The following is a 23,837-nucleotide window of genomic DNA, read 5'->3' on the forward strand; positions in this document are numbered from 1 at the left end:
TCCCGCCGTGCTTTGCGCGCCGTGACGTCATTTTTCCGAACGGCGACGCGCGTAGCGTACTTCCGTATTCCCGGACGGCTTACGCAAACGACGTTGATTTTCAAATTTCGACGCGGGAACGACGGACATACTTTAGACAGCAATACACTTGCTGACTAAAGTTAGGGCAGCAAAAAAAAAGTGTAAATTTGCGACGGGAAACTAGACTAGCGGCGACGTAGCGAACGCGAAAAACCGTCGTGGATCGCCGTAACTCCTAATTTGCATACCCAACGCTGGTTTACGACGCAAACTCCCCCCAGCGGCAGCCGCGGTACTGCATCCTAAGATCCGACAGTGTAAAACAATTACACATGTCGGATCTTAGGGATATCTATGCGTAACTGATTCTATGAATCAGCCGCATAGATAGAAACAGGAAAACGACGGCGTATCAGCAGATACGCCTGCATATCCCTTTTGTGGATCTGGCCCTAAGAGGACTCCTTCTATAACTCAGGTGGACACTAATTAGGGATACTGGTGAGGCATGGGATGCTCCAGCCCAAGGGATCTGGTCAGGACCCATACAAAAGACTTGGGGGGGCACACCCTAAAAATGCATTACATTAAAGATGGTGCAGCTATAAGACCATAAAAACAGAACAGAAGATTACAGCGCACACATACAAAAATGGCATTTAAATCCTACAAGGCTATTCAAATCACCTGACAAAAACTGAAAAAAACAAAAAGGGTCATTGCCTCTACCTATAACTGGTCTTTACAGCAAAGAGCACTGGAAGGGCAGACACATGTCCAATAAAAATAATTTCTAAGCTCAACTTAACAACCAGCCAGCGACCAACCAAATGAACCTGTATAACAGTATGGGGGTTATTTACTAAAGGCAAATCCACTTTGCACTACAAGTGCACTTCAAATGCACTTGGAAGTGCACTGCATGTGCAATTGGAAGTGCAGTCGCTGTAGATCTGAGGGGGACATGGAAGGAAAATAAAAAATAACATTTTAGCTTGCACATGATTGGATGTTAAAATCATCAGAGCTTCTCCTCAGTTCAGAGCTTCCCCTCAGATCTACAGCGACTGCACTTGCACTTGCAGTGCACTTGTAGTGCAGAGTGGGTTTGCCTTTAGTAAATCAACCTCTATGAGTTAAAAACAGGGGTTTAGTTGCACACATTTGCAAATACATGCGTAAGCTGCAGGCCCCGCCAAGGCACCCTGTATCCTGCAGACCCTAACTCTAAATTTAAAGAGTCTCCACAGTGAAAGCACATGTATTCTGATGGATAGATGAAGGGAAGATGACTTATGCCGCATACACACGATCATTTTTCAGCATGAAAGAAAACGTAGTCTAAAAAACTACGTTTTTCCAAATTCATCATTAAAACGATGTTGCCTACACACCATCGTTTTAAAAAAATGCTCTAGCAAAGCGCGGTGACGTACAACACGTATGACGGCACTTTAAAGGGGAAGTTCCATTTTCCTTTGGGCAGTTTCCTAGACGAAAATGTACACACGACCGGTTTCTTGCTCGTTTTTGCCGAGAAACTGGGTCGTGTGTACGAGGCCTTAGGCGATATCTGCAGATGAGGTTGGTGATGTAGCTGGTGGGCGATGTTGTGGATGGCCTTATATGTTGTGGTTAGTATTTTGAATTTTATACAGTGGGGATAGCCTGTGTAAGTGCAGGCAGGTGAGGAGAGAGTTGCAGTAGTTGAGGCAGGAAATAACCAAGGAGTGATTAAGTTGTTTTGTGATGTCATTAGTCAGAAAGTGGCGAATTCTGGAAATGTTATGGAGGTTAGGGTAGCAAGATGTTGCCAGTGATTGGATGTGGAGGCTGAAAGAGAGGTTGGAGTCAAGGATTACACCCAGTACCCTGGCATGTGTAGAGGGACCAATGGTTGTGCCATTGGTCTTAATGGTAAAGTCATGGGGAGGTTGGACGGGAGGAGGAAATATTACAAGTATAATGCATATATACAGATTTCAATAACATTGTATTAGCATGTATTAATGTATCTGCTTTAATACTTCAATGGAGTATTAAAGATTCAATCTTTCATTTATGGCCCACTACCATAAACTGCTGGATAAGCCTGCTCCACTGGTCTCAAACTAATAGTCAGTACTGATAACATATGGCCCAATGATAACCAAAATAACCTTTTTGCTATATTAGACAGCTTTCCAGAAAAGTCACGGTTCCATAAGTCCATTTATATATGAAAAATGTTGCACATTTCATCAGGAGATGACTCTGGAAACTGCAAATATGAGCCCTGAAATTACTGAAAATAAATAAAGGTTAGGTTCACCTTTTGTAACATGTTACATGTTATACCCATATATAGGTGTAAAATGTAATGTGTTACTGTGCTCCAGTCCCCACACCCCCGCTATCCCCCATTGTGACAGTGGGTGGGGGATCATCTCCTCTCACCTGCTACCACAATTTAAAAACAGAGCAGTTGTGTATGGCTCCACACACACAGCAGCATCATTCATTCACACAGATCTATCATTCATTCACTCACTCTTATCTGCGACCATGGCTAACAGCTTGTAGTTCTCGATGAACTGTGAGGCCCCGTACACACGACCCAGTTTCTCGGCAGAATTCAGCCAGAAACTCGGTCGGAACTGTATTCTGCCGAGAAACCCGGCCGTGTTTACACTTTCGGCCGAGGAAGCCGACGAGGATCTCGGCGAGGAAATAGAGAACATGTTCTCTATTTCCTCGTTGTTCAATGGGAAATTTCGGCTCGCCGAGATCCTCGGCGGCTTCACAAGGAACTCAACGAGCAAAACGATGTGTTTTGCCAGTCGAGTTCCTTGGACGTGTGTACGGGGCCTGAGAGCGCTGATGAGTTCATTGACTCATCCTGCAATTCAGTAAGTGTCTGCCCATATGGGAGGTACATGCAGACAGCAAGAGCCTGGCATTGCACCTGCAATCCACTGATGTTGGGTGCAATGCTTTAGAGGCTACAGTGTAAAAAAATAAATTTACCCTCAAAATCATGTGCATTTATTATTTTTTGAACGGGTGAACTTATCCTTTAAAAATCCATTGGCAAGTATTATAGTTCACAGTGATGTATTTCGCTGTTTGTGCCATTTTACAAGGATTTTTAGGGTAATCATAAAAATACTGCTCTACAGAATCCAGAAATGACTTTTTATCTACACAAAAATGAGTACATAAATTTAGTGAAATGTGTTATCATATCTTTCATCCAAAGTGTGTTATTATTTCATAGTTAGGTATGTCAGGATTTAACTGTTGGTAGCATCCCAGTGTTTGACTAGCTTCCATGATGGGATTATAATTCCTCAACATCTGGGGGTTCTTAGGGATTGTTGTCGACTAAGTGAAGATGTTTATATTTGGTTTTCACCAATCTTGCTTGTATATCCCTAACTTTGCAGCAAATACAATTGAAGTCTAGGAGAGGGAGAATCTTGTTATTTAATTCTTACTATTTGTAAGGCTAATAATGACACTATTGTCAGACAAAGTGCATAAGCGCTGGACACAGTCATGGGGGACATAATCATGGGGGCCAAATAAGCGCTGGACACAGTCATGGGGGCCAAAATTAAGCAAAACAAAAACAGTATCTCTGCCTACACAGAGCTGTCAGCTCTCTTCAACAACAACTGACACTTTGAAAATTGACACTTTAAAAAAAAGGTGACTGTTTTATTCATTACTTCAAATTATTGACTTTTCTAACTCATCTGACTAGAGACAAAGGTTATGTCCCTAGTAGCATTGTAGGTGTTCCTTTTTTCTGGCGGCTAACCTGTGAAGTTTTCGGCCAAAAAAATACAACATTTCTTGACACATTTGAAAAGCAATGGTTATTGTAAATAGGATATCTGGACATTTTAAAAGGATTCTCACTTTCACTGAGATTACAAGTTTGCTTGGACTTTATTTAATAACAATTCATTTTTTTTTAAATGTGTCAAGAAAGTTAGTGTATATCACCATTAATGGTTGTACTTCATTGCTTCTCTGGTATGTGGACATTTCAGGAGCATTCTCATTTGAGATGAGAATTGTGCTTGGACTTTTTATCTCTCAGCCAATTACCCCAATAACATTTCTAAACTGATCTTTATCTCTAAAGCCTAACCCTTTGAAAAAGGCCTGTACCACTCAAACATGTCAAGAAAATATAGTTCTATTATTTAAATATTTATATTTCTTTGCCCCTCCTTGAAACCATTTTCAGAATTACATGTAGCCCACAGAAGGGGTATCTAGATAGCTTACATCTTTAATAACTTATGTTAGCCAATAAACGTTACTTTTTGAACTCATTATCAATAATACTGTTTTGTATTTTTATTGGTAATATAATGTTTGCAATAGGTTCCTGACTATTGAAAGTTGAAAAATTATTATTGGATTATTTTGAGCTATTATATACTATACTTGGTTAAAACATTTGTAGAATTTGTTTTAAATGTTGTCTTGGAAAAAAATGATCATTGTACCCAAAAGTGAAATTCCAGGTATAGGGGAAGCTCATGGGTTGAAACACCCACTGACTTGTTATATCTTTTGGGTAGTCCAACGGCACAACCCCCTACCATAGTTCCTCATTTTTTCCCCATCCTTCTTGGAGTCTCTCCATTTACTATAATAAGGATGTCCTAATTCCTATTGTTGCATTCTTAATATTTAGAAATTGAATCCAATAAGTAGAATAGGACCGCCTATGTAAAGGCTGTGGAAAATCTGAAGACCAGGCACCTCAAGCACAAACATCTCATCGCTGAAATCCTCCAAAAAATATAAAAAATCGTTAGATGTTTCAACACAGCATCCACCAAAAATGTAAAAAGTATCGCTATTAAGTGTGCTGCATGTAAATTCTGACAGTTATTTTTATTTTTTTAGGGGCCTCCTGGTTCACAGCCATCACCTCATGCACAACCACCTCCACACAACCCCAACAATCCCATGATGGGTCCACACAGTCAGGTAAGCAGTGTAAACATTGACATTATTTGCAGTAGATTACTTTTTGATTTGAGGAACAGTTTAATCTGTTATGGACATAAGACATTTTCAGTTAAGGGTTTCACCTTTGTAAATAGTGGCAAAAAAGTATATGCAGTCTACAAAGCCCAAGTAGTTAACAATAAACATAGGGGCAGATCCACAAAAGCATTACGCCGGCGTATCTCCAGATACGCCGGCGTAATTTTAAATTTCCCGCGCCGTATCTTTGTTTTGTATCCACAAAACAAGATACGACGGCATCTGGGATCGATCCGACAGGTGTACGTCTTAGTACGCCGTCGGATCTTAGATGCAATTTTTCGGCGCCCACCAGGTGGCGTTTCCATCGAAATCCGCGTTGAGTATGCAAATTAGCTATTTACGGCGATCCACGAATGTACGTCCGGCCGGTGCATTTTTTTACGTCGTTTTCGTTAGTTTTTTTACGGCGTATAGTTAAAGCTGCTGTTATGAGGCTTGCTCAATGTTAAGTATGGCCGTCGTTCCCGCGTACAATTTTGAATTTTTTACGTCGTTTGCGTAAGTCGTTCGCGAATAGGAATTTGCGTAGAATGACGTCACCGTCGTAAGCATTGGCTGGTTTCGGTTTAATTTTGAGCATGCGCACTGGGATACCCCCACGGACGGCGCATGCGCAGTTAAAAAAAAATTTTGTTTACGTCGGGTCACGACGTATTTACATAAAACACGCCCCCATTACATCAATTTGAATTAGGCGCCATTACGCCGGCAAAGATACACTACGCCACCGTAACTTACGGGGCGGATTCTTTCAGGATTTGAAAAAAAAATTAAGTTACGGCGGCGTAGTGTATCTTAGATACGCTACGCCCGGCGCATAAATGCGCCGCTGTACGAGGATCTGCCCCATGATGTTTAAAAATCTTCACTACTGTAACTGTTGTAACTGTAAGTCATTTGTGCCCCCACTGAGGCCTGACAGAAAAAACATCCATTATCCTAATGCCGCGTACACACGATTGGAAATTCCGACACGAAAAGTCCGATGTGAGCCTTTGGTCGGAAATTCCGACCATATGTATGCTCCATCAGACTTTTGCTGTCGGAATTTCTGCCAACAAAAGATTGAGAGCATGTTCTCTATTTTTCCGCCGGAAAAAGTTCCTATCGGAAAATCCGCTCGTCTGTATGCAATTGCGATGTGCAAAAAAACATGCATGCTCAGAGTCAAGCAGAAGAGGCGAACTGCCTATTGAACTTCATTGATCTCGGCTCGTCGTACGTCTTGTACGTCACCGCATTTGGAATTTCCAACAAGATTTGTGTGACCGTGTGTATGCAACACAAGTTTGAGCCAACATTCCGTCAGAAAAAAAAAACACGGTTTTCTTGTCGGAATTTCCAATCGTGTGTACGCGGCATTAGAGCTATGTCCTATTCTTTTCCTATGGAATGGTTAGCCATTCGATTTTCACCCCCAGCATCACAGGAGTGAGTGGGGTTCTAGTTCAAATCACCATGCATAAGCTAAGCAGATGCAACAGGGAAGAGAACACACCGCACATGCTTGGGCTCTGAATTAGGATGTTGCTTGCTCCTGTCATGCTGGTGGGAGCATCCAAAAGCTTGTCCAAAGAAGAGGACTGGGTAGAGGTCTATGAATAATAAGAGTATATCTTGTGGACTTTAAAGGGGGCACAAATGAACTTCAGGCATGACAGCTGCAGTAGTGAAAAATTTTAAAATCTGCTACATTTGTTGTTACCTACTGGGGATTGAGGACTGCTTACGCTATTTTGTTATGAAGATAAGTTAACGCTTTAAGTACAGAGTACATACCTAAAGTATAGTGACTTTATACAGCTGTTGCCATAAAGTGATCAAAGCCTTCAATATTACTCTTCAAAAAAGCTGTTCATTTATATTTAATACCAAATATATCTCATTTGACATAATCAAAATTACAGCTTAAATCAAAACCGTACCTTGTTGTATTAGTCCCCCACTCTTCTTCTGCACTGCCATCTTCAAAAATCGAACATTACGCAGAAATTCCCCCATGTGTGCACACATACAAAGCAGATGTCTGCCACTCCCTTTGCATATGTATAATGTGCACAAGAAGGGGGGATTTCATGTAGACGCTAGTCCATATGCTAGATGCACATGCATAGTAATCCTTTTGCATGTGTGCAGTCATACGAAGGCCAGTGATGCAGAGCATGTGCACTGCCCCTCCACCCGGTAACATTCTACCCCCTATGATAAGTGTGAGATCACAGGAGGCAGGAAGGTCTGACCTAGACCATAAGGTAGGAAGTGCTCCGCTTTAACTACTGACAGGGGCAGTCTTGTCGGTTTTATTTTTTCATGTTATGAGAAACTCAGGCAATGAAAACTATTGCATATATAAACATATGGAAGTATCTGGTTTCATTATATCAGGTATGTTGAATAGAAGCATTTTTAATTGAATTGCCATGAAGGCAAGTGATTTTATTTTCATGTTGCATAACAAAGCACTTTCATTGGTTTAGTCCTTCTGTGCATCATTATTATCACGTTCAACCCCAAGGTTGAAAAAAACAATGTTTCAGCCACATAATTGATTATTGCACTTAACACAGACAATTTGGCACCATTTTTTGGCACAGATTATTTGTTCCATTGTATGTCAGTGCTTTTATTTTATTACTGAGATAGTATTGCATTTATTTGTTTAGGCACATTCATTTTTGAGCACTGTTATTTGCATAATTTGGCTAGTAATTATCATTAGTAGTAGGGATCTGGCTGGCCTTAGGATGTAGGTTGAGGTATAGTGGTTAGGAAAAGGTATTAGGCATACACTCCACTGGGTATATATAAGAATACCCCCCTCTTTAGAATAATCACATTTTGTTGCTTTGTAGCCTGAATTAGGGCAGACACATTTTTTGTTTTATCCAGCCATATTTACTCAGTGCAACTTATAACATCCAACTGAAAGATAAAGCACAAACATGTCAGAAAAACAAAAGCAGAATCACTGACTTGGAAAAAGGATCACTCCCCTTCCTAAAAATGATGTGTAAACTCAATGAGGTGTAGCTAATCACCTTCTTAATGGCACACACAGCCATTTGACTTTCAACTGTGATCACCTGTGGTCATTTTGATTAGCTCAGCATGAAAAGAGCTTTCCTAGAGCATTTCAGTCCCTGGTAGTGCAACTGACGCAAACAATCAACTATGGATGGCAAGGCACTGCCAAAAGATCTCCAGTATAAAGTTGTGAACAGGCACAAGTCAGGAAATGGATACAATTTTTTTTAACAAAGGCTTTATCAATGCCTAGAAGCACAGTGAAGTCTATTTTTAAGAAGTGGAGGGTATTTGGTACAACAAAGACCCTCCCTAGATCAGGACACTGCTCCAAACTGGATGAAGAGCCAGGAGGAAACTGGTCAAAGAGGCTACCAAGAGGCTTACAGCAACTCTGAAGCAATTGCAGGAATTTATGACAAAGAGTGATCATTGTGTGCATGTGACAACAGTATCACAAATTCTCCACAAATGTGGCTTGTATGGAAGGATTGCAAGAAAAAAAGCCACTCCTCAAGAAAGGCCACATGCTTTGCCAAAACACACCTTGAAGATTCTAAAGCCTCATGAAAGGTGCTATGGTCAGATGAGACTAAAATTTAATTATTTGGCTTCAACACCAAATGAAATGTCTGGAGAATATACAGCTTACAATCCAAATAACATTCCTACAGTAAAGCATGGAGGAGGTAATATCCTTGTTATGAGGGTGTTTCTCTGCAGCAGCGACTCAAGCACTGGTCAGAATAGAAGGTAAAATGGATGGGGCAAAATACTGTCAAATTCATGAGGAAAATCTGCTGTCCTCTGCCAGAAAGTTGTTAGTGGGAAGAAGGTTTACCTTTGGCAAAATGTGTGTGCATTGGAAAATGTGTACATGTTTGTGGGAAATAAAAACGTTTAATTAAAAAAAAAAAAAAACAATGACAGTGACCAAAAGCACACAGCAAAAATTACCACACAATGGTTGGAGGAGAAAGAGCTGGAGTTCCTTGCATGTCCTAGTCAGAGCACAGACTTAAAACCCATTGAACCATCAAATTGAACTGAAATTGAGCAGTTCTGCAAAGAAGAGTGGGCAAATATTAAGTATCCAAGTATAGATTTGCAAAGTTAGTACTGACAGAAGGATGTGATCCTTTTTCCAACTCAGTAATTCTGTTTTTGATTTATTTCTTGTTGGTGTTAAATCTTTCACTTGGATGTTATAATACAGCTGGATAAAACAAAAACTCTGCCTGTCTTTATTTCAGGCTGCAAAGCAACATATTATTTTATATACCCATTGTATGTGTAATCAAACTATGTTTTAAAATTTTGGATAAAGTAAGTAGTGGATAAAACCTCTGCCAGTTTATTTCTTCTTCTGTTGAAAAATGTTTCTTTCATATCATGTCCCATAGAGACAACAAAGTGGAATTTTAGACAGCTGTAACAAGAACTGGAGTCAGTGGAAGATTTCTCCCCTACCTACCTGTTCTAGTGACAACTGTAACATTTTGGATTTCCAGTCATTTTCTGTCACAATGGAAAATGGTCTCCAAGGCAAATATAGAGTGGAAAATCTCAAAAATCTTACTCTATCCAAAACTAAAACAAAACACGTTTTGGCATCTGCCATTGCATGCTTGATCAGGGTTACTCTGTTTGCTCATTGTGAGGATTTTTCCAGGCTATCTAGGAAGCAAGTGATGGAAAGCATCTCCCACTTCCACTCCATGTTCCAAAAATAAGTTTTAGCTATATATATGTAGCGCTCACCCCCAAATGAGCCGCTGATTGATTTGGGATCGGCAAATTAGGTTACCCTGACATGGCTCCAGGGGTACAGTGGTAGAACAAATAGTGAGCAAAGGTCCAGACAGTAATTAAGGGTTTTCAATGCTTTATTTCCAGGCCAACACGGCCAACATCAACATCAGTTTGGAAGGACAAGGTTGATGAAAGGATAGGAGGAAAAAACCTTGCGGTATCAGGCCTGGATAACAATGGAGCAGTCAGCACTACTCTGTATAGTACCAACTTCTGCAACTCGTCGCCACTCTACTCGGAGTGGGTAAAGTGCCCCCGGACAGACCCCTATGATAGGCCTGGCAGCCAAAGTGTCACTCTGAACCATCTGGGAGGAACGGGTCTGTCTCACAGACCCGGCTCTAGGGCCTTGGTCACAGGCCAGTTTCAATAAAGGACTTAGGTTAATAAAGAGCAACTCCTCCCAGTAGATTCTTCCTAAACAGGTCCCCGGATGACAGCAATCATACCTGTCAGTGATCCGAACACCCAATCCCAGACTGGGATTCTTTCAATAGGTCCTGGAATCCAGCAAAACACTAAAGTCCACATTTTCCTCCCAATGAGGTTTAAGGCAGTATTGAGCCTTGGCCAGGTGGGCCGCGCTGGTGGGGTCCTTGGATGTGCGTACCCTGAAGGTGGGTACCGCACCTGGAACGAGGACCCCGCGAAAGTTTTTAGAACACATGACCCCTGTCACAGATATACTCTCCCCCAGCATGCCTTGTGAGGGAAAACTCCTCTAATTGGCTGCTGGGAAAGCTTGCTCTGCCAGAACCCCTCTAGCGCCAACTGCTGGCCAGGGATGGCACTGCATCCCTGGACCACAGACTGACCCAGTGGACAATTCTGGAATGACAGTCGTCCGGAATTTGAACAAATCTTGAATGGGAGTAAAGTAACTCTCCCATTCCCACTAACTTTAGCGTAGCGCCCATGCTGAAAGCAAGGGGGCGCTACTTATACATATTACACATTTCAGAAAAGCCTCTTGGTAGTTACTGCCCTGCAAGAGCAGCCAGGCAAAACTATGACCATGTAAAAACAGTCAGAGCCTTTCCTTGCAGTTTTTTTTCACACTATTCAATTTGTCCCTTGATCGTCTAATTGCAAAGATACAGTGAGCTGTGGGCAATGAAGTCTTCTTACAATGTCCAGACAGCTTCTACTAGCTTCTCTGTGAAATATTCCAGCAAAAAGTTTGTCTACTAGCTCAACTTTCTCCAGATATTCTCTCCAACAGATGGTTGAAGTCCATAGACCTGTGGCACAGCCCCAGGCTTCGGCAAGCCTCAAGAATAGATACACTCTAAATACACATACTGGCCAGGTATAGCCCAGGAGTAGAGAGAACCCTGTGCAAATATTTATCATCTCCCAAACCATACTTGTGAACCAGAACCTCAGGAATTGGTTGGTTGGTTGGTTGAAATACATATGCATAACGCAATGCTTGTCTTTGCTATTTTAATCACTAGATACTCCTTCACCGATAACAGATAATTCAACCCACTGGGCTTAGGAAAGAGCTGCAGAACATAGAAAAAGATAAATAACCACACAGGCTAATTACAGCCTAGGAACAACACTCTCTAAATTTACTTAGGAACACAACAGCATAGGGCAGGGTCTCTACATACACATTAATTGTAAAGTTAGGGATCTGACTGAAGTTAAAGAGCTAGTCTGTAACAAATAGTAAAGACTAGAGAGAAAATTAACCTCCTCTTAGTGGGTAGTTAGAGGTGGGCTTTTCATGGTCAACATATATTTCTCTTAATTGTGTAAAAGGGTACTTTGTTCAGTCCTGATAAATATCTGAGAGGGTTATAGTGCCATGGGATCACCATAAGGTAGTGTCATTGTACAAAGCTGTTTTAGTATATGATAATCCCATAAGCATAGGATTTCTAGAAGATCCTAAAAAGAGACATTTGACTTCAGTCCAAAAAAACGAAAAATTAACAATTGTTTTGTTTCCTGCATGATTAATTGTACCAACTGTCCTGATAAGTAGTGTAAAATATATGTGGCAGGGCCATCCTGGCTTTCTCTTTATGGGTCTTTATAGCATGGCCAGTTTTAATACACATCTAGTAGTTCCCCACATAGAGGAGAACAAAGAAATATGTTTTTTAAAGAAGGATTACGGCACTCAGTCATGTATGTAACTATTTGTATGTATGTAAACCAAGCCGTGACACCACCACCCGATTGTGGAAAAAATGCAAGCTTACTAGGACCCTCTAATTAAAGAAAGGCCAATAGAGAATGTGGCCAGATAACCAGCCAGGGTCTTCACAGAATGTTCCAAAAGGGTCTTTTTGGAGGCAGATTTTTAGACAGTGATGGTCATCTCAGCATCATACTCAAAAACTCATTCTCAAAGACATATAAGAAAATGCTCCACTGTGTGTAAAGCCACTTTTGCAAATGTATTAAAATATAAGATTGCACTTACATTAGTAAAATAACAATAGTGCTTTGTAAAAACTCCTCACCGGCCAGCAAAACAGCAAACATCCACACTTCCTGGAAGGAGAACATGCTATGGCTTCAGCAAGTTGCTTCACTGTACATGTTTTGTCACACGTGACACCGTCAAGGGCACAGGTGCCATGCTGCACCATCGCTGTATATATATAATACTATGTGGCCAAGCCTCTGAGTTGTGAACCTACCAAATGGCACTGTAACCAAGCTTTGATTGCATTCTTAACTGCTCAAGGCTGGGTGACATTAGTATGTATAATTAACCAAGGTTAAATGGGAACGAACAGCACCTGCATCTCTCCTAGCTCACTAACTTAGGCTATCTCGGCTACATAAATAAAGGGTTCACAAATCCATAGGTCATGTAGATGTCACCACATAAATTATGGTTAAATTAACATGCCAAAATCTAAAAATTCTCCAAACTTTCCAGAAGTACTATTTAAATTACCTAATGGGGTCACCAGGTGTTACATTTATTAAAGGACCCTCTAGTGGACAAATTCAATATGAATGATAAAAATAAAATAAAAATAGTGCTAAGGGACTTTACATTTGAAAATAAAATGGGGCTAAACAACTGTAATGCAATTCAGAGTGAGGGTCAACCACATTAATAAGTATGAGCCATTAAGAATTAAAAATATAATAAATGAATATATATTACAACCTAATTAGTCATAATATTTATACATTTAGCATCGAGGACAGTGGAACCTTACCGACAACAACAGTCAAGAAGTACTAGAAGAGACTCGCTGTTTAGTACTTCCTTTGGGAAAAAAGGAAGGAGGGAAGCAGTTATTATAATGGTCCTCCATATATGAACCAAGGGTATCAACAATCCAAGCCTCTGAGGAAGGGTAATGGACCAGATTATACTGTAGTTATAATGTGGCCACTTAAAATAGTTTCTACCCCTTACTGGATTGGGGAGCCCTTTGGGATGACACTGGGTACCATGACAATTGGCAAGATGATCCTATCCAATATGGATCTTGGGAGGATTATCACCATGACACCCATGATTCATATAGAGGAATACAACCTGCTGATCAGGTTAAAAATCATGCGCAGACATTGGGAAATAACCAGGGATGACCCCGTAATTGGGATTTCCCCCAGCCCAATCAGGGAATAAAAAGACTGGTAGAACAAAGAGAGGGACTAGAGGGGGGAGGAGATTACACGCTAAAAAGGAAAAGCCTGATTGTGCAGAGAGAAAGAAATAGTGATCAGGCCAGCTGACAAAGGGGGGGGGGTTGTCATTTAAGTTAGATGTGACTACTTATTAGAGATGGATGGAATTTTATACCCCACTTAGTGGTATTCCAATTTGGACATACAAGAGAGTGTTGAAAAAGATTTTTAATAGGGGTCATAAACAGGACATTTTAAAAAGGAAAGTATTTTTTAGTACCAACTGCTCCATGCACTTCGGTAATATATTATCTACCCAAAATTCATAAGAGTGTAACTTGCCTCTGGATCATCCTATAGTTAGCAAGATCGATTCCGTCATGTCCCGGGTGGGCAAGTATATTCATTTTTACATTCAACCTCTGGTTCAAAAAATGCCTTCATACATTAAGGACACTAGACATGTCATCAATATATTGTTCAATTATGAATCTAGAGAAGGCGCTTGGTTAGTTACAGCGGATGCGACATCACTATATACAGCCATACCACATGATTTAGGTTTTTTATCAATGGTATAATACTTGGATCAAGAATCAAATCTCCCCAAGTGCCAAAAAGCGTTCATAATAGACCTTTTGAAATTGGCGGCAACACAAAATTTGTTTTGGTTTGAAGATACAATAGATGCCACTAAGAATGGACCATCATTGCCATTTATTTATTTATTTATACTTCATACTCCATACATCATCAATCTATTAAGCATTTAATTCACAAGCGCTGGCATATATTACATAATAATAAGGTCCTAGGACCCATCCTAGCTGTTAAACCTTAGGTGGTCTATAGGGGAGTTCCCTCCTTGAGCGATAGAATTGCCCCAAGTGTTTTTAATCCACCAGCAAAAACTCTCTTTCTTTCAGAACCTCACTAGTTATTACCAATGTACAAAATGTCAAGTATGTGCCATCAATGGGTGTAAAAACTAGGAGGACAAATACTTTTATCGCAACTAGTACTTTGAGTATTAGACCATTCATTACCTGTTCCAGTTGTGGTTTCTATGCTTCAGTGCCCATGTGGCCTCCAGTATGTGGAGAGGACCAAGAAAGGCTCGCAAGTTAGGCTCAATAAGCATATTAGTAACATAAGGAAGGGTTTTAAAAACCATTCAGTATCCAGACATTATACGCATAATAGAGATTCTTCACACACTATTTTTTGGGAAGAGATAAATGCACTCCACATTGGAGAGGGAGCTCATTAGTTAGGGAAATCTCCAAGTTGGAAATGAATGGATACATAAGGTTAGGTCTTTTACCCCATATGCCCTAATGTGGATGTTGGCATAAATCCTTTTATAGACAACTCCCTGTCTTTCCTTCTCTCTCTTTTTTTTTTGGAGTCCGTTCCTGTGTTTTTTCAAATGTAAATGTAAACAGTATTTGGCTATGTTTTTCATATTGAATTTGTCCACTAGAGGGCCCTTTAGAAAACGTAAGGCCTAGTGACCCCATTAAAATAGTACCTTTTGGCATGTTAATTTAACCATAATTCATGTGGTGACATCCAAAACAAAATACATTTGCTAAAGTCGTTTTACTGTACAGCATTTTCTTCTATGTCCTTGGGAATGAGTTTATGAGGATGATGATGAAATGACCATCGCTGTCTAAACATCTGCCTCCAAGGAGACCCTTTTGAAAAGTTCTGTGAAGACCCTGTCTGGGCCTATATGGCCACATGCTCCGTTGACCTTTCTTTAATTAGAAGGTCTTGTTAAGCTGGTAAGCTTGCATTCTTTCCACTATCGAGTGGTGGTGTCACGGCTTGGATTTCTCAAAGGTGATGGATGATCACTGCATTTCACTTATATTTATTGCACTAGTTATAAGATTACTGTTTGTCATCATCAATACTTAGTAGCACAGCCCTTTTATGGTTTACTTGAATTGAACTGTTCATTATATTCTTTATGCTATTTGTGACACATTTTTACTTTAAGCACATTCTTTTTTCATTTTGATTATTGTATGTATGTGCAATTCAGTTAAAGAATCATCTTAGCCACTTTTTTTTAAATAATTTGTACCATATGTTCTAGCTTTAAATGCATTACCGAGCATGAGGTCAATGCAGGAAAATGCCTCTTTGCCGGTGGTAAAACAAGAAAATCCCTTTGTATGTATGCATGAGTATCTCCAAAGGTCTACCCAATCCAAGTTCAGAAACTGCTTGCTGGAGGTTGGCAGGACAAATCAAAGAATGAGAGTTGAAACTACTTTGTCTTTAACCACTTAAGGACCGCCTCCTGCACATATACGTCGGCAGAATGGCACGGCTGGGCACATGTACGTACAGGTACGTCCTGTACTGGTACCCAGCCGGGGGTCACAGGCGCGCGCACGCGGCACGCTCCCGCGACCCGGTCCAAAGCTCCATGCCCGGGACCGCAGGACTCGCGGACCTGATCGCCGCTGGAGTCCCGCGATCGGTCCCCGGAGCTGAAGAACGGGGTGAGCCGTGTGTAAACACGGCTTCCCCATTTTTCACTGTGGCGGCAGCATCGATCGTGTCATCCCTTTTATAGGGAGACACAATCGATGATGTCACACCTACAGCCACACCCCCCTACAGTTGTAAACACACTTCAGGTCACACATAACCCCATCAGCGCCCCCTGTGGTTAACTCCCAAACTGAAATTGTAATTTTCACAATAAGCAATGCATTTTAAATGCATTTTTTGCTGTGAAAATGACAATGGTCCCAAAAATATGTCAAAATTGTCCGAAGTGTCCACCATAATGTCGCAGTCACGAAAAAAATCGCTGATCGCCGCCATTAGTAGTAAAACAAAAACAATTTATAAAAATGCAATAAATCTATCCCCTATTTTGTAAACACTATAAATTTTGCGCAAACCAACCGATAAACGCTCATTGCGATTTTTTTTACCAAAAATAGGTAGAAGAATACGTATCGGCCTAAACTGAGGAAAAAGCATTTTTTTATATATTTTTGGGGGATATTTATTATAGCAAAAAGTAAAAAATATTGCATTTTTTTTTAAATTGTCGCTCTATTTTTGTTTATAGCGCAAAAAAATAAAAACCGCAGAGGTGATCAAATACCACCAAAATAAAGCTCTATTTGTGGGGAAAAAAGGACGCCAATTATGTTTGGGAACCACGTCGCACGACCGCGCAATTGTCAGTTAAAGCGACGCAGTGCCGAATCGCAAAAAGGGGCAAGGTCCTTTAGCTGCATTTTGGTCCGGGTCTTAAGTGGTTAAAGGACTGGGTTCAATAACATATTAAATCCCCCATACAAAGTAGACAAGCTTAGGGATATTGCCAAAAGCATATAGCAGCACAAATGATATTCAGTAAAGCTGCAGGCAGGTTGTATAGTCCAATAAAAAAGGGTATGAAATATATTTTTGTTTAAATACATTTTATTTGAACAGATTTATGAACCAGTGAAGAAACTCCCCTGGAGGTGCTGCTCATTGTGGAGGCAGTCCATAACTGGGGTGGTGGAAAAGTGCACTCACAGTCATGCTGGATAGAACATGGAGTAAATAAAGGCTTTTTCATGTAATTTGCATTTGGCTTCAATAAATGTAGCTCTTTGTTTCTGCAATTCCCTAGAGGAGTCTGGGGAAATTGAAATATAAGAGTTCTCATAGGTGCTAGTGGCTTGCTTTCTGTCCATTGCAGAAATCAAATTAAGGTGCTTACATTTTAGCAGGATAGCTAAAAGTGGTCAAGAGCAATTGCCTTAGAAAAGTGTAGCTCGAATACTTTTTTTTTTAAGTCAGATTTTATCTGGAAAGATGTTAGTTCTACAAACAGAACATCATCCCAATATATTGGCTGTGGAGCAGTAAAGAGTACTATACTAGAGTGGTTAAATGAAGGAAATGCAGGTAGAGATGAGGGGGGTGAAAGCGAAAACAAAAATGGGGGCAGTGTAAAAAAAGATAGGGGGTAAAGGGCAGTAGGGACGTCATTTGAATTTACCTTATGTACAGTATGTAAATTAAATTTACAAGTGAGTTTTAAATCTAGAGGAATCTTTATAGATAATCCAAATGGCCCATAAGGCTTGGAGGCTCTATGTTCCCTTGTTGTCTTGTGCCACTTGCTCTATTTTCCCAATGCTGTTAAGGGCTTTATCATATTCTGCCATTGTAAAGACATATTGGGGCTTCCAATGTTTTGGAATAACCTGTCCAACTGCTGTTAAAAAGAATTTCAAGGCTGATTTCACAATCTTGAGCCTGGAATAACAGAAAGTAATGCTAGCTGCAGGGTATTAAGTATGTTGGTGAGATGGCATTTTTAATAAAAATTGTGAGAATTTTTTTTTTAAATGACCTGTTTGAGGGGCATCCCCACCATGTGCGAATATGGGTGTCCTGTTCCCTAAAGCAGCACCAACAAGTGTCCAAAGTGAATGGGAGAATCTTATTGACCTTTGTGGGGCAATAATACCACCGGGTGGGGATTTTGTTACTGAATTTTTGCACTGTAGATGAAATGGAGAGGGTGTGGGTGAGAGTAATGTATGCCAATCCTCTGCAGAGAAAGGCATCTTTCTCAGTGAAGCTGGTAAGAAGTAGAGGAGTTTACATTGTAGGTCAGAAAGAATTGATACAGTACTGTTTTTGTTTTTTTGGTGAGAATATGTTTCGGCCAGAAAGCTCTGTCCCTTGTTCCAGATCTAGGGGCATTGAGGTCATGGAGAAATTGAGGGTTATTTAAAAGCGAGTCAGGGGCTTGGAATAAAGGAAGGGCCAAAACTCTCAAGCTATCTGAACCAGCAGTGAACTGTGGCTGCTGTCAAGATGGAGACTCATTTAGATTTATGTCAATTCAATTCATCGGACCAAAGAAGAGCTTTGGGTGGCAGAGAGAGGTTAGGAATTCATTTGTGACCTGCTGTCATTATGGAACCAGTCCAGGACTCGTGCAAATAAAGCTGTTCTATAATAGTGAAAGTGAAGTCCCTATGGTCACCAAGCAACAGTATGAGATGTTTTTACATTTGCATTTTTGCATCTGCCCAGTCATATGGTATGATACCTTTACACTTGTAAAGGTAGAAGGTTTTTTTGCCCATAGAATGCAGAGTTTCACTGTCATTGCATTATAAGGCAATAAAAAGGAGACTCCAATGCAGCCAAGGGCTACAAGATTGCATTTACCGTCTCACATAATTTGTCAGAGTGTTTCTTTTGTACATAAAAAAGTAACTGCTACACATTCCTTTAACTACTCTCTATGGATCTACCCTAAATAACAAAAGTGCATCCCATGAGTGTTTATTAGCCAGTCTAATGATCTCCTCAGACAGTCTCTCCTCATAAAACTATATTATATCATAATGTGGATAATCAATCATGTTCTGCTGGATAATTTATAGCAATTACCTTATTATTCTTTTATTTTTTTGTGTTCTCAGCCATTCATGTCCCCTCGGTATCCTGGTGGCCCTCGACCTGCCCTCAGAATGCCAAATCAGGTCTGTTTGCATTAAAATTAAACTTTAAATTTAAAAAAAAATTTTTTTTTACACTCACACTCGCTCAAAAAAACTGAAAGTATTAGCGTTCTTTTTTTTGTTCTTCTTTTTTTTATGATCACCCATAGTTCATTGTAGGAATGTTTTCATGGTAGAAAATATGATAGAAAAATATGGATGTGAAATATTTATTTTAGCTAAAATTGTCACAGTAATGACACAATACAAGTTCATAAAAACATCAGTAGAACAATGCATAAGAGGAAATTACTTTCAGTAAAAAATAAATAAATAAATAAATATTTTGTAGACCCACAGATATAGTTGAATTCATATGCAAATCTAAATTTTTCCTGAAAAGGTACTAATGTGACAGATAACCTCACTGAATCAAATGGAGGCTCAGGAGGTGAGAGGCTCAGATTTTAACACTGAGGCCCCGTGCACACGTCCGAGGAACTCGACGGGCAAAAATCATCGTTTTGCTCGTCGAGTTCTGTGTGAAGCCGCCGAGAATCTCGGCGAGCCAACTTTCCTCATTGAACAACGAGGAAATAGAGAACATGTTCTCTATTTGGCTCGACGAGGAACTCGTCGGCTTTCTCGGCCGAAAGTGTACACACGGCCGGGTTTCTCGGCAGAATTCAGCTCCGATCGAGTTTCTGGCTGAATTCTGCCGAGAAACTCGGTCGTGTGTATGGGGCCTCAGATTTGCTTAAATGTCCTATAGTGTATATCTCTAGATCTGCTATATCTATAGGTGCTTTTTACTGAAAGTATTTTCTTTATATGCATTTTTTCATTACATGCTTATTTTGAAATACCCAACTTTTGGACATAATATATTTGATTTAATTACTATTCTTTAGTAGTCTTGCTTTAGTTATTGTTCTTAAGTATTCATCCTTCAAACAAATAACGTCATTTTTTTTTATATATAGCCCCCTGTTGGGGTTCCAGGTTCTCAGCCTTTGCTGCCAAACTCCATTGACCCAACACGACCACAAGGTATGATTATATAGAAAAAAACTGAATGTGTAAGTGTGTTAACACGCATAAACAAATGTATGAAAATGCACAGCTGCAGTAAACTAAAACTAAAATACAGATTTTCTCCTGTTCATTAAAAATTTACAAAATGTTTTTTGGAAGTTGGTTAAATGTTTGTTCAGCTTAAGTAATACCTGAAAAATACATTTGCATTTATATTTTGAGCTATTTCACAAGCTTATTCACAAGCAAGGCAAAGAAACAACCCTTTTTCAGCCAGAGTCTTGTGGAACCCTAGGGTTTCCAAAAGGTTGCTAGGGGTTGCTTGAGTAATGAGCAATTTCTGCAACCACTGACACCAAATGTATTTTTAAATATCTTCAAGGGGTTATTCTTCACTTTAAGCAATACTGTAAGGGGTCAGTCTTTCCACTGACCAGCCGGGCTCTTCTCCCACTTACCACCAATGTAAGGGGTCATTTCCCCATTGGCGACCAATCTAAAGGGCCCTTCTTCACTGACCACCAAAGTAAACACTATGGGCCAGATTCACAGAAGAAGTACGCCGGAGTATCTACTGATACTCCGGCGTACTTTCAAATTTGCCACGTCGTATCTTTAGTTTGAATCCTCAAACCAAGATACGACGGCTTTTGGCTTCGATCCGACAGGCGTACGGCTTCGTACGCCTTCGGATCGTAGGTGTAATACTTTGGCGCCCGATGGGTGGAGTTTGCGTCGTCTTCCGCGTTGAGTATGCTAATTAGCTGTTTACGGCGATTCACGAAGGTACGCGCGGCCGTCGCATTCTCTTACGTTGTCGCTAGTTGGCTTTTCCCGGCGTATAGTTAAAGCTGCTATTTCTTGGTCTATCTTTAGACTTGCCATGTTAAAGTATGGCCGTCGTTCCCGCGTCAAATTTTTTTTTTTTTTGCGTAAGTCGCCCGTGAATAGGAAAGGACGTAACTCACGTCGACGTTCAAAAAATCACGTTGGTGCGACGTCATTTCACGCAAAGCACAGGGCGAAATTTTAAAACGGAGCATGCGCAGTCGGTTCGGCGCGGGAACGCGCCTAATTTAAATGATCCACGCCCCATTTGAATTAGGCGGGGCTTGCACCGGAGGGATTTACGCTACGCCGCCACAACTTTACAGGCAAGTGCTTTGTGAATCAAACACTTGCCCGTAAAACTTGCGGCGGTGTAACGTAAATGCGATACGTTACGCCGCCGCTATTATACCTGAATCTGGCCCTATATTTTTCACTGCCTGAATTTCTTTACTTGCTGTTAATAATGTTATTGTCTAGTTACCAGTCACTCTGCCCAATGAGAGAGAGCAGCAGTGACTGATCTGTATTACAGGAAGCCTCTTGCACAGATACAACATTTCAAACTAGGGTACTGCATAGATCTGAAAGAGATACAAAAAACACACCAAAATTGAAGTAAGAATACAGTGGCCCAGATTTAAGAAGCTATTGCGCCCGCGCAACCATAGGTTGCGCGGCGCAATAGCTGTTTTGCTCCCGCGTAGCGAATGCCCCTGATTCAGGAACATCGCTACGCGGACTGCAGCCTAGGATATGACAGGCATAAGCCTCCTTATGCCTTCATATCTCAGGCTGCATTCTTGCGTTGTCCGCTAGGGGGCGCGGCCATTGTGATCGGTGTATAGTATGCAAATTGCATACTACCACCGATTCACAAAAGTTGCGCGGGCCCTGCGCACGCAAGGTACGGAGTTTCCGTACGGCGACTTTAGCGCAAGGTTGCTCCTGCTATAGCAGGGGCAGCCAATGCTAAAGTATAGCCGCCCTTCCCGCTCGTGAAATTTTAATTTCACGTCGTTTACGTAAGTGATTCGTGAATGGCGCAATGCACGTCGGGAAAGTTTCCCGACGGAGCATGCGATGTTCGCTCGGTGCGGGAGCGCGCCTAATTTAAATGATTCCCGCCCCCGGCGGGATCATTTACATTAGGCGCCCTTACGCCGGGCTATTTAGCATAGCGCCCGCGCAATTTACGGAGCTACTGCTCCGTGAATCGCGGGCATATCAAAATATTTGCGTGGGCGCAGAGCAAAAATCGTTGCCCTTTGCCCACGCAAATATTGCGCGGATCTACCTGAATCTGGCCCAGTGTGTATATATATATATATATATATATATATATATATATATATATATATATATATATATATATATATATATTATATTTAGACAATATTTGCTGATCCTGGAATTCAGCTTTAATATGTCTTATACTATACAACTGCTAAGAGTTTGGGATTGCATCTCTTTTTTCACATTACTGGTTTAATGATTTGAGCAACAAATTTGGTCAGTAAGAGAAATAGTTCTATCCTAAAATAAAATTTCATAATTTGTGTCACCATGATCAGGTTTGCTTTTTACAGCTGCACTCCCCAGACAGAGTTTTTCTGCCATTAAGGAACACTTATGCCGTGCATCCTGAGTACCTGAATTAGAATAATTAAACACCACTTTATCACCATATGGTGACTTAAACATTTGGAGAAGAGGTGGGGAGCTGGCAACAGCAAAGATTTACATTTTATATATCTTATGTAAATATACACACTGCTAGCTACTGTAATATAGGTAATACATTAACGTATCTTTCATATACACAGTACCTTTCAGCCTATTACACTATACTATTTGATCACTCTAACTTATTCTATGAGTTACAACCATTATAATTTTTATGCTCCCGCATCCTAACTTAGTGTATTTTGGGTAATTATTAATATATAAGAAGGCCAGTATGGTGGCCTGAGTTTATGGGAGGAGCCCGGAGGGTATTTAAGCAGCCCACTCACACATGCTCTTTGTCGGTTCAGTGTGCAGTACTACACGTCACTGGGCCGACTCTTCCCAGCTCACCTCATGTCCGTGAGTCTGCGCATTCAATCGCATACGACATCCTAAGCGCTTTGCGGCTTCTCCCTTCATGGTCTTCGCCGGCGGTTCCCGCTTACTATCGCAGGTAGGATTCAAACCTTTTCGTATCTTGTGCAATCTTGCAATTCGTTATGCTTCCTATCCTGCATCCCTTTTGGGAAAAAATCTGCATCTGAGTTACTTTTGCTTATGTTCCAACATCATTTGGCTCAGGCATAGTACATTTGCAACTTCCTTCTGCCAAACATACGATTCATTTGTAAATCCATTTGGAGATTGACATGTGTTTGTATGGGTTCTTTGGCAGATTGAGGTGGTAATTGGACTCACATGGTGCCTTCTCTGCACTTGATTAGCCTGGGGGGATGGGTGGTTGGTAGGTGTTCGGTTTCAAAGCTAGGGGTAGCATACACTCTACAACCAATTCGTATCAGATTCGTTCAATACTCCTTACTATCAATTCATATCGGATTCATTTCATGCATTTTACAACCGTTTTGTATCAGATACATTGCATACTTTCTACCGTTGTCATTCATTGTTTCCCCCATGTCATGTGTTTTAGTACCCGCAGCGGAACTTACGAATTGCTTGTACACGGCTCTTCTCTCTCATTTATTTACCAAAGTTATTGCCTGTGCGTCATGCATGGTGTCACACCACACTCTTGGGATGCGTTGCACATCCACTCCAGTCCAAAGCAAACCCAGTCGCATGTTCACTGTCCTAGGTAGGATTCGTTAGCTTGTTTGTCATGTCAAATTTGTGGCCACTCATGGTGTCACCTGTACCATATGTTTGGTTCCCGCAGTGGAGCTTACAAAGCATTGATACGCACTTCTCGTGTTCTATTTTCTACACCAA

General features: G+C 40.7%; 1 protein-coding gene across 3 annotated transcripts in view; it reads left to right on the forward strand.

The window, feature by feature from the left end:
• SSBP4 (single stranded DNA binding protein 4) overlaps positions 1–23,837 on the forward strand; it is a 613,000-nt gene that overhangs the window by 539,625 nt on the left and 49,538 nt on the right. For all 3 annotated transcript variants that reach the window (XM_040322775.1, XM_040322767.1, XM_040322783.1), the window contains 3 exons: positions 4,930–5,013; positions 18,996–19,055; positions 19,997–20,063. In XM_040322775.1, the coding sequence (XP_040178709.1) occupies positions 4,930–5,013; positions 18,996–19,055; positions 19,997–20,063 (211 nt within the window). The remainder of the gene's footprint in view (positions 1–4,929; positions 5,014–18,995; positions 19,056–19,996; positions 20,064–23,837) is intronic.

The sequence above is a fragment of the Rana temporaria genome, chromosome 1 (assembly GCF_905171775.1).
Source record: "Rana temporaria chromosome 1, aRanTem1.1, whole genome shotgun sequence".
Classification (NCBI taxonomy): Eukaryota; Metazoa; Chordata; class Amphibia; order Anura; family Ranidae; genus Rana; species Rana temporaria.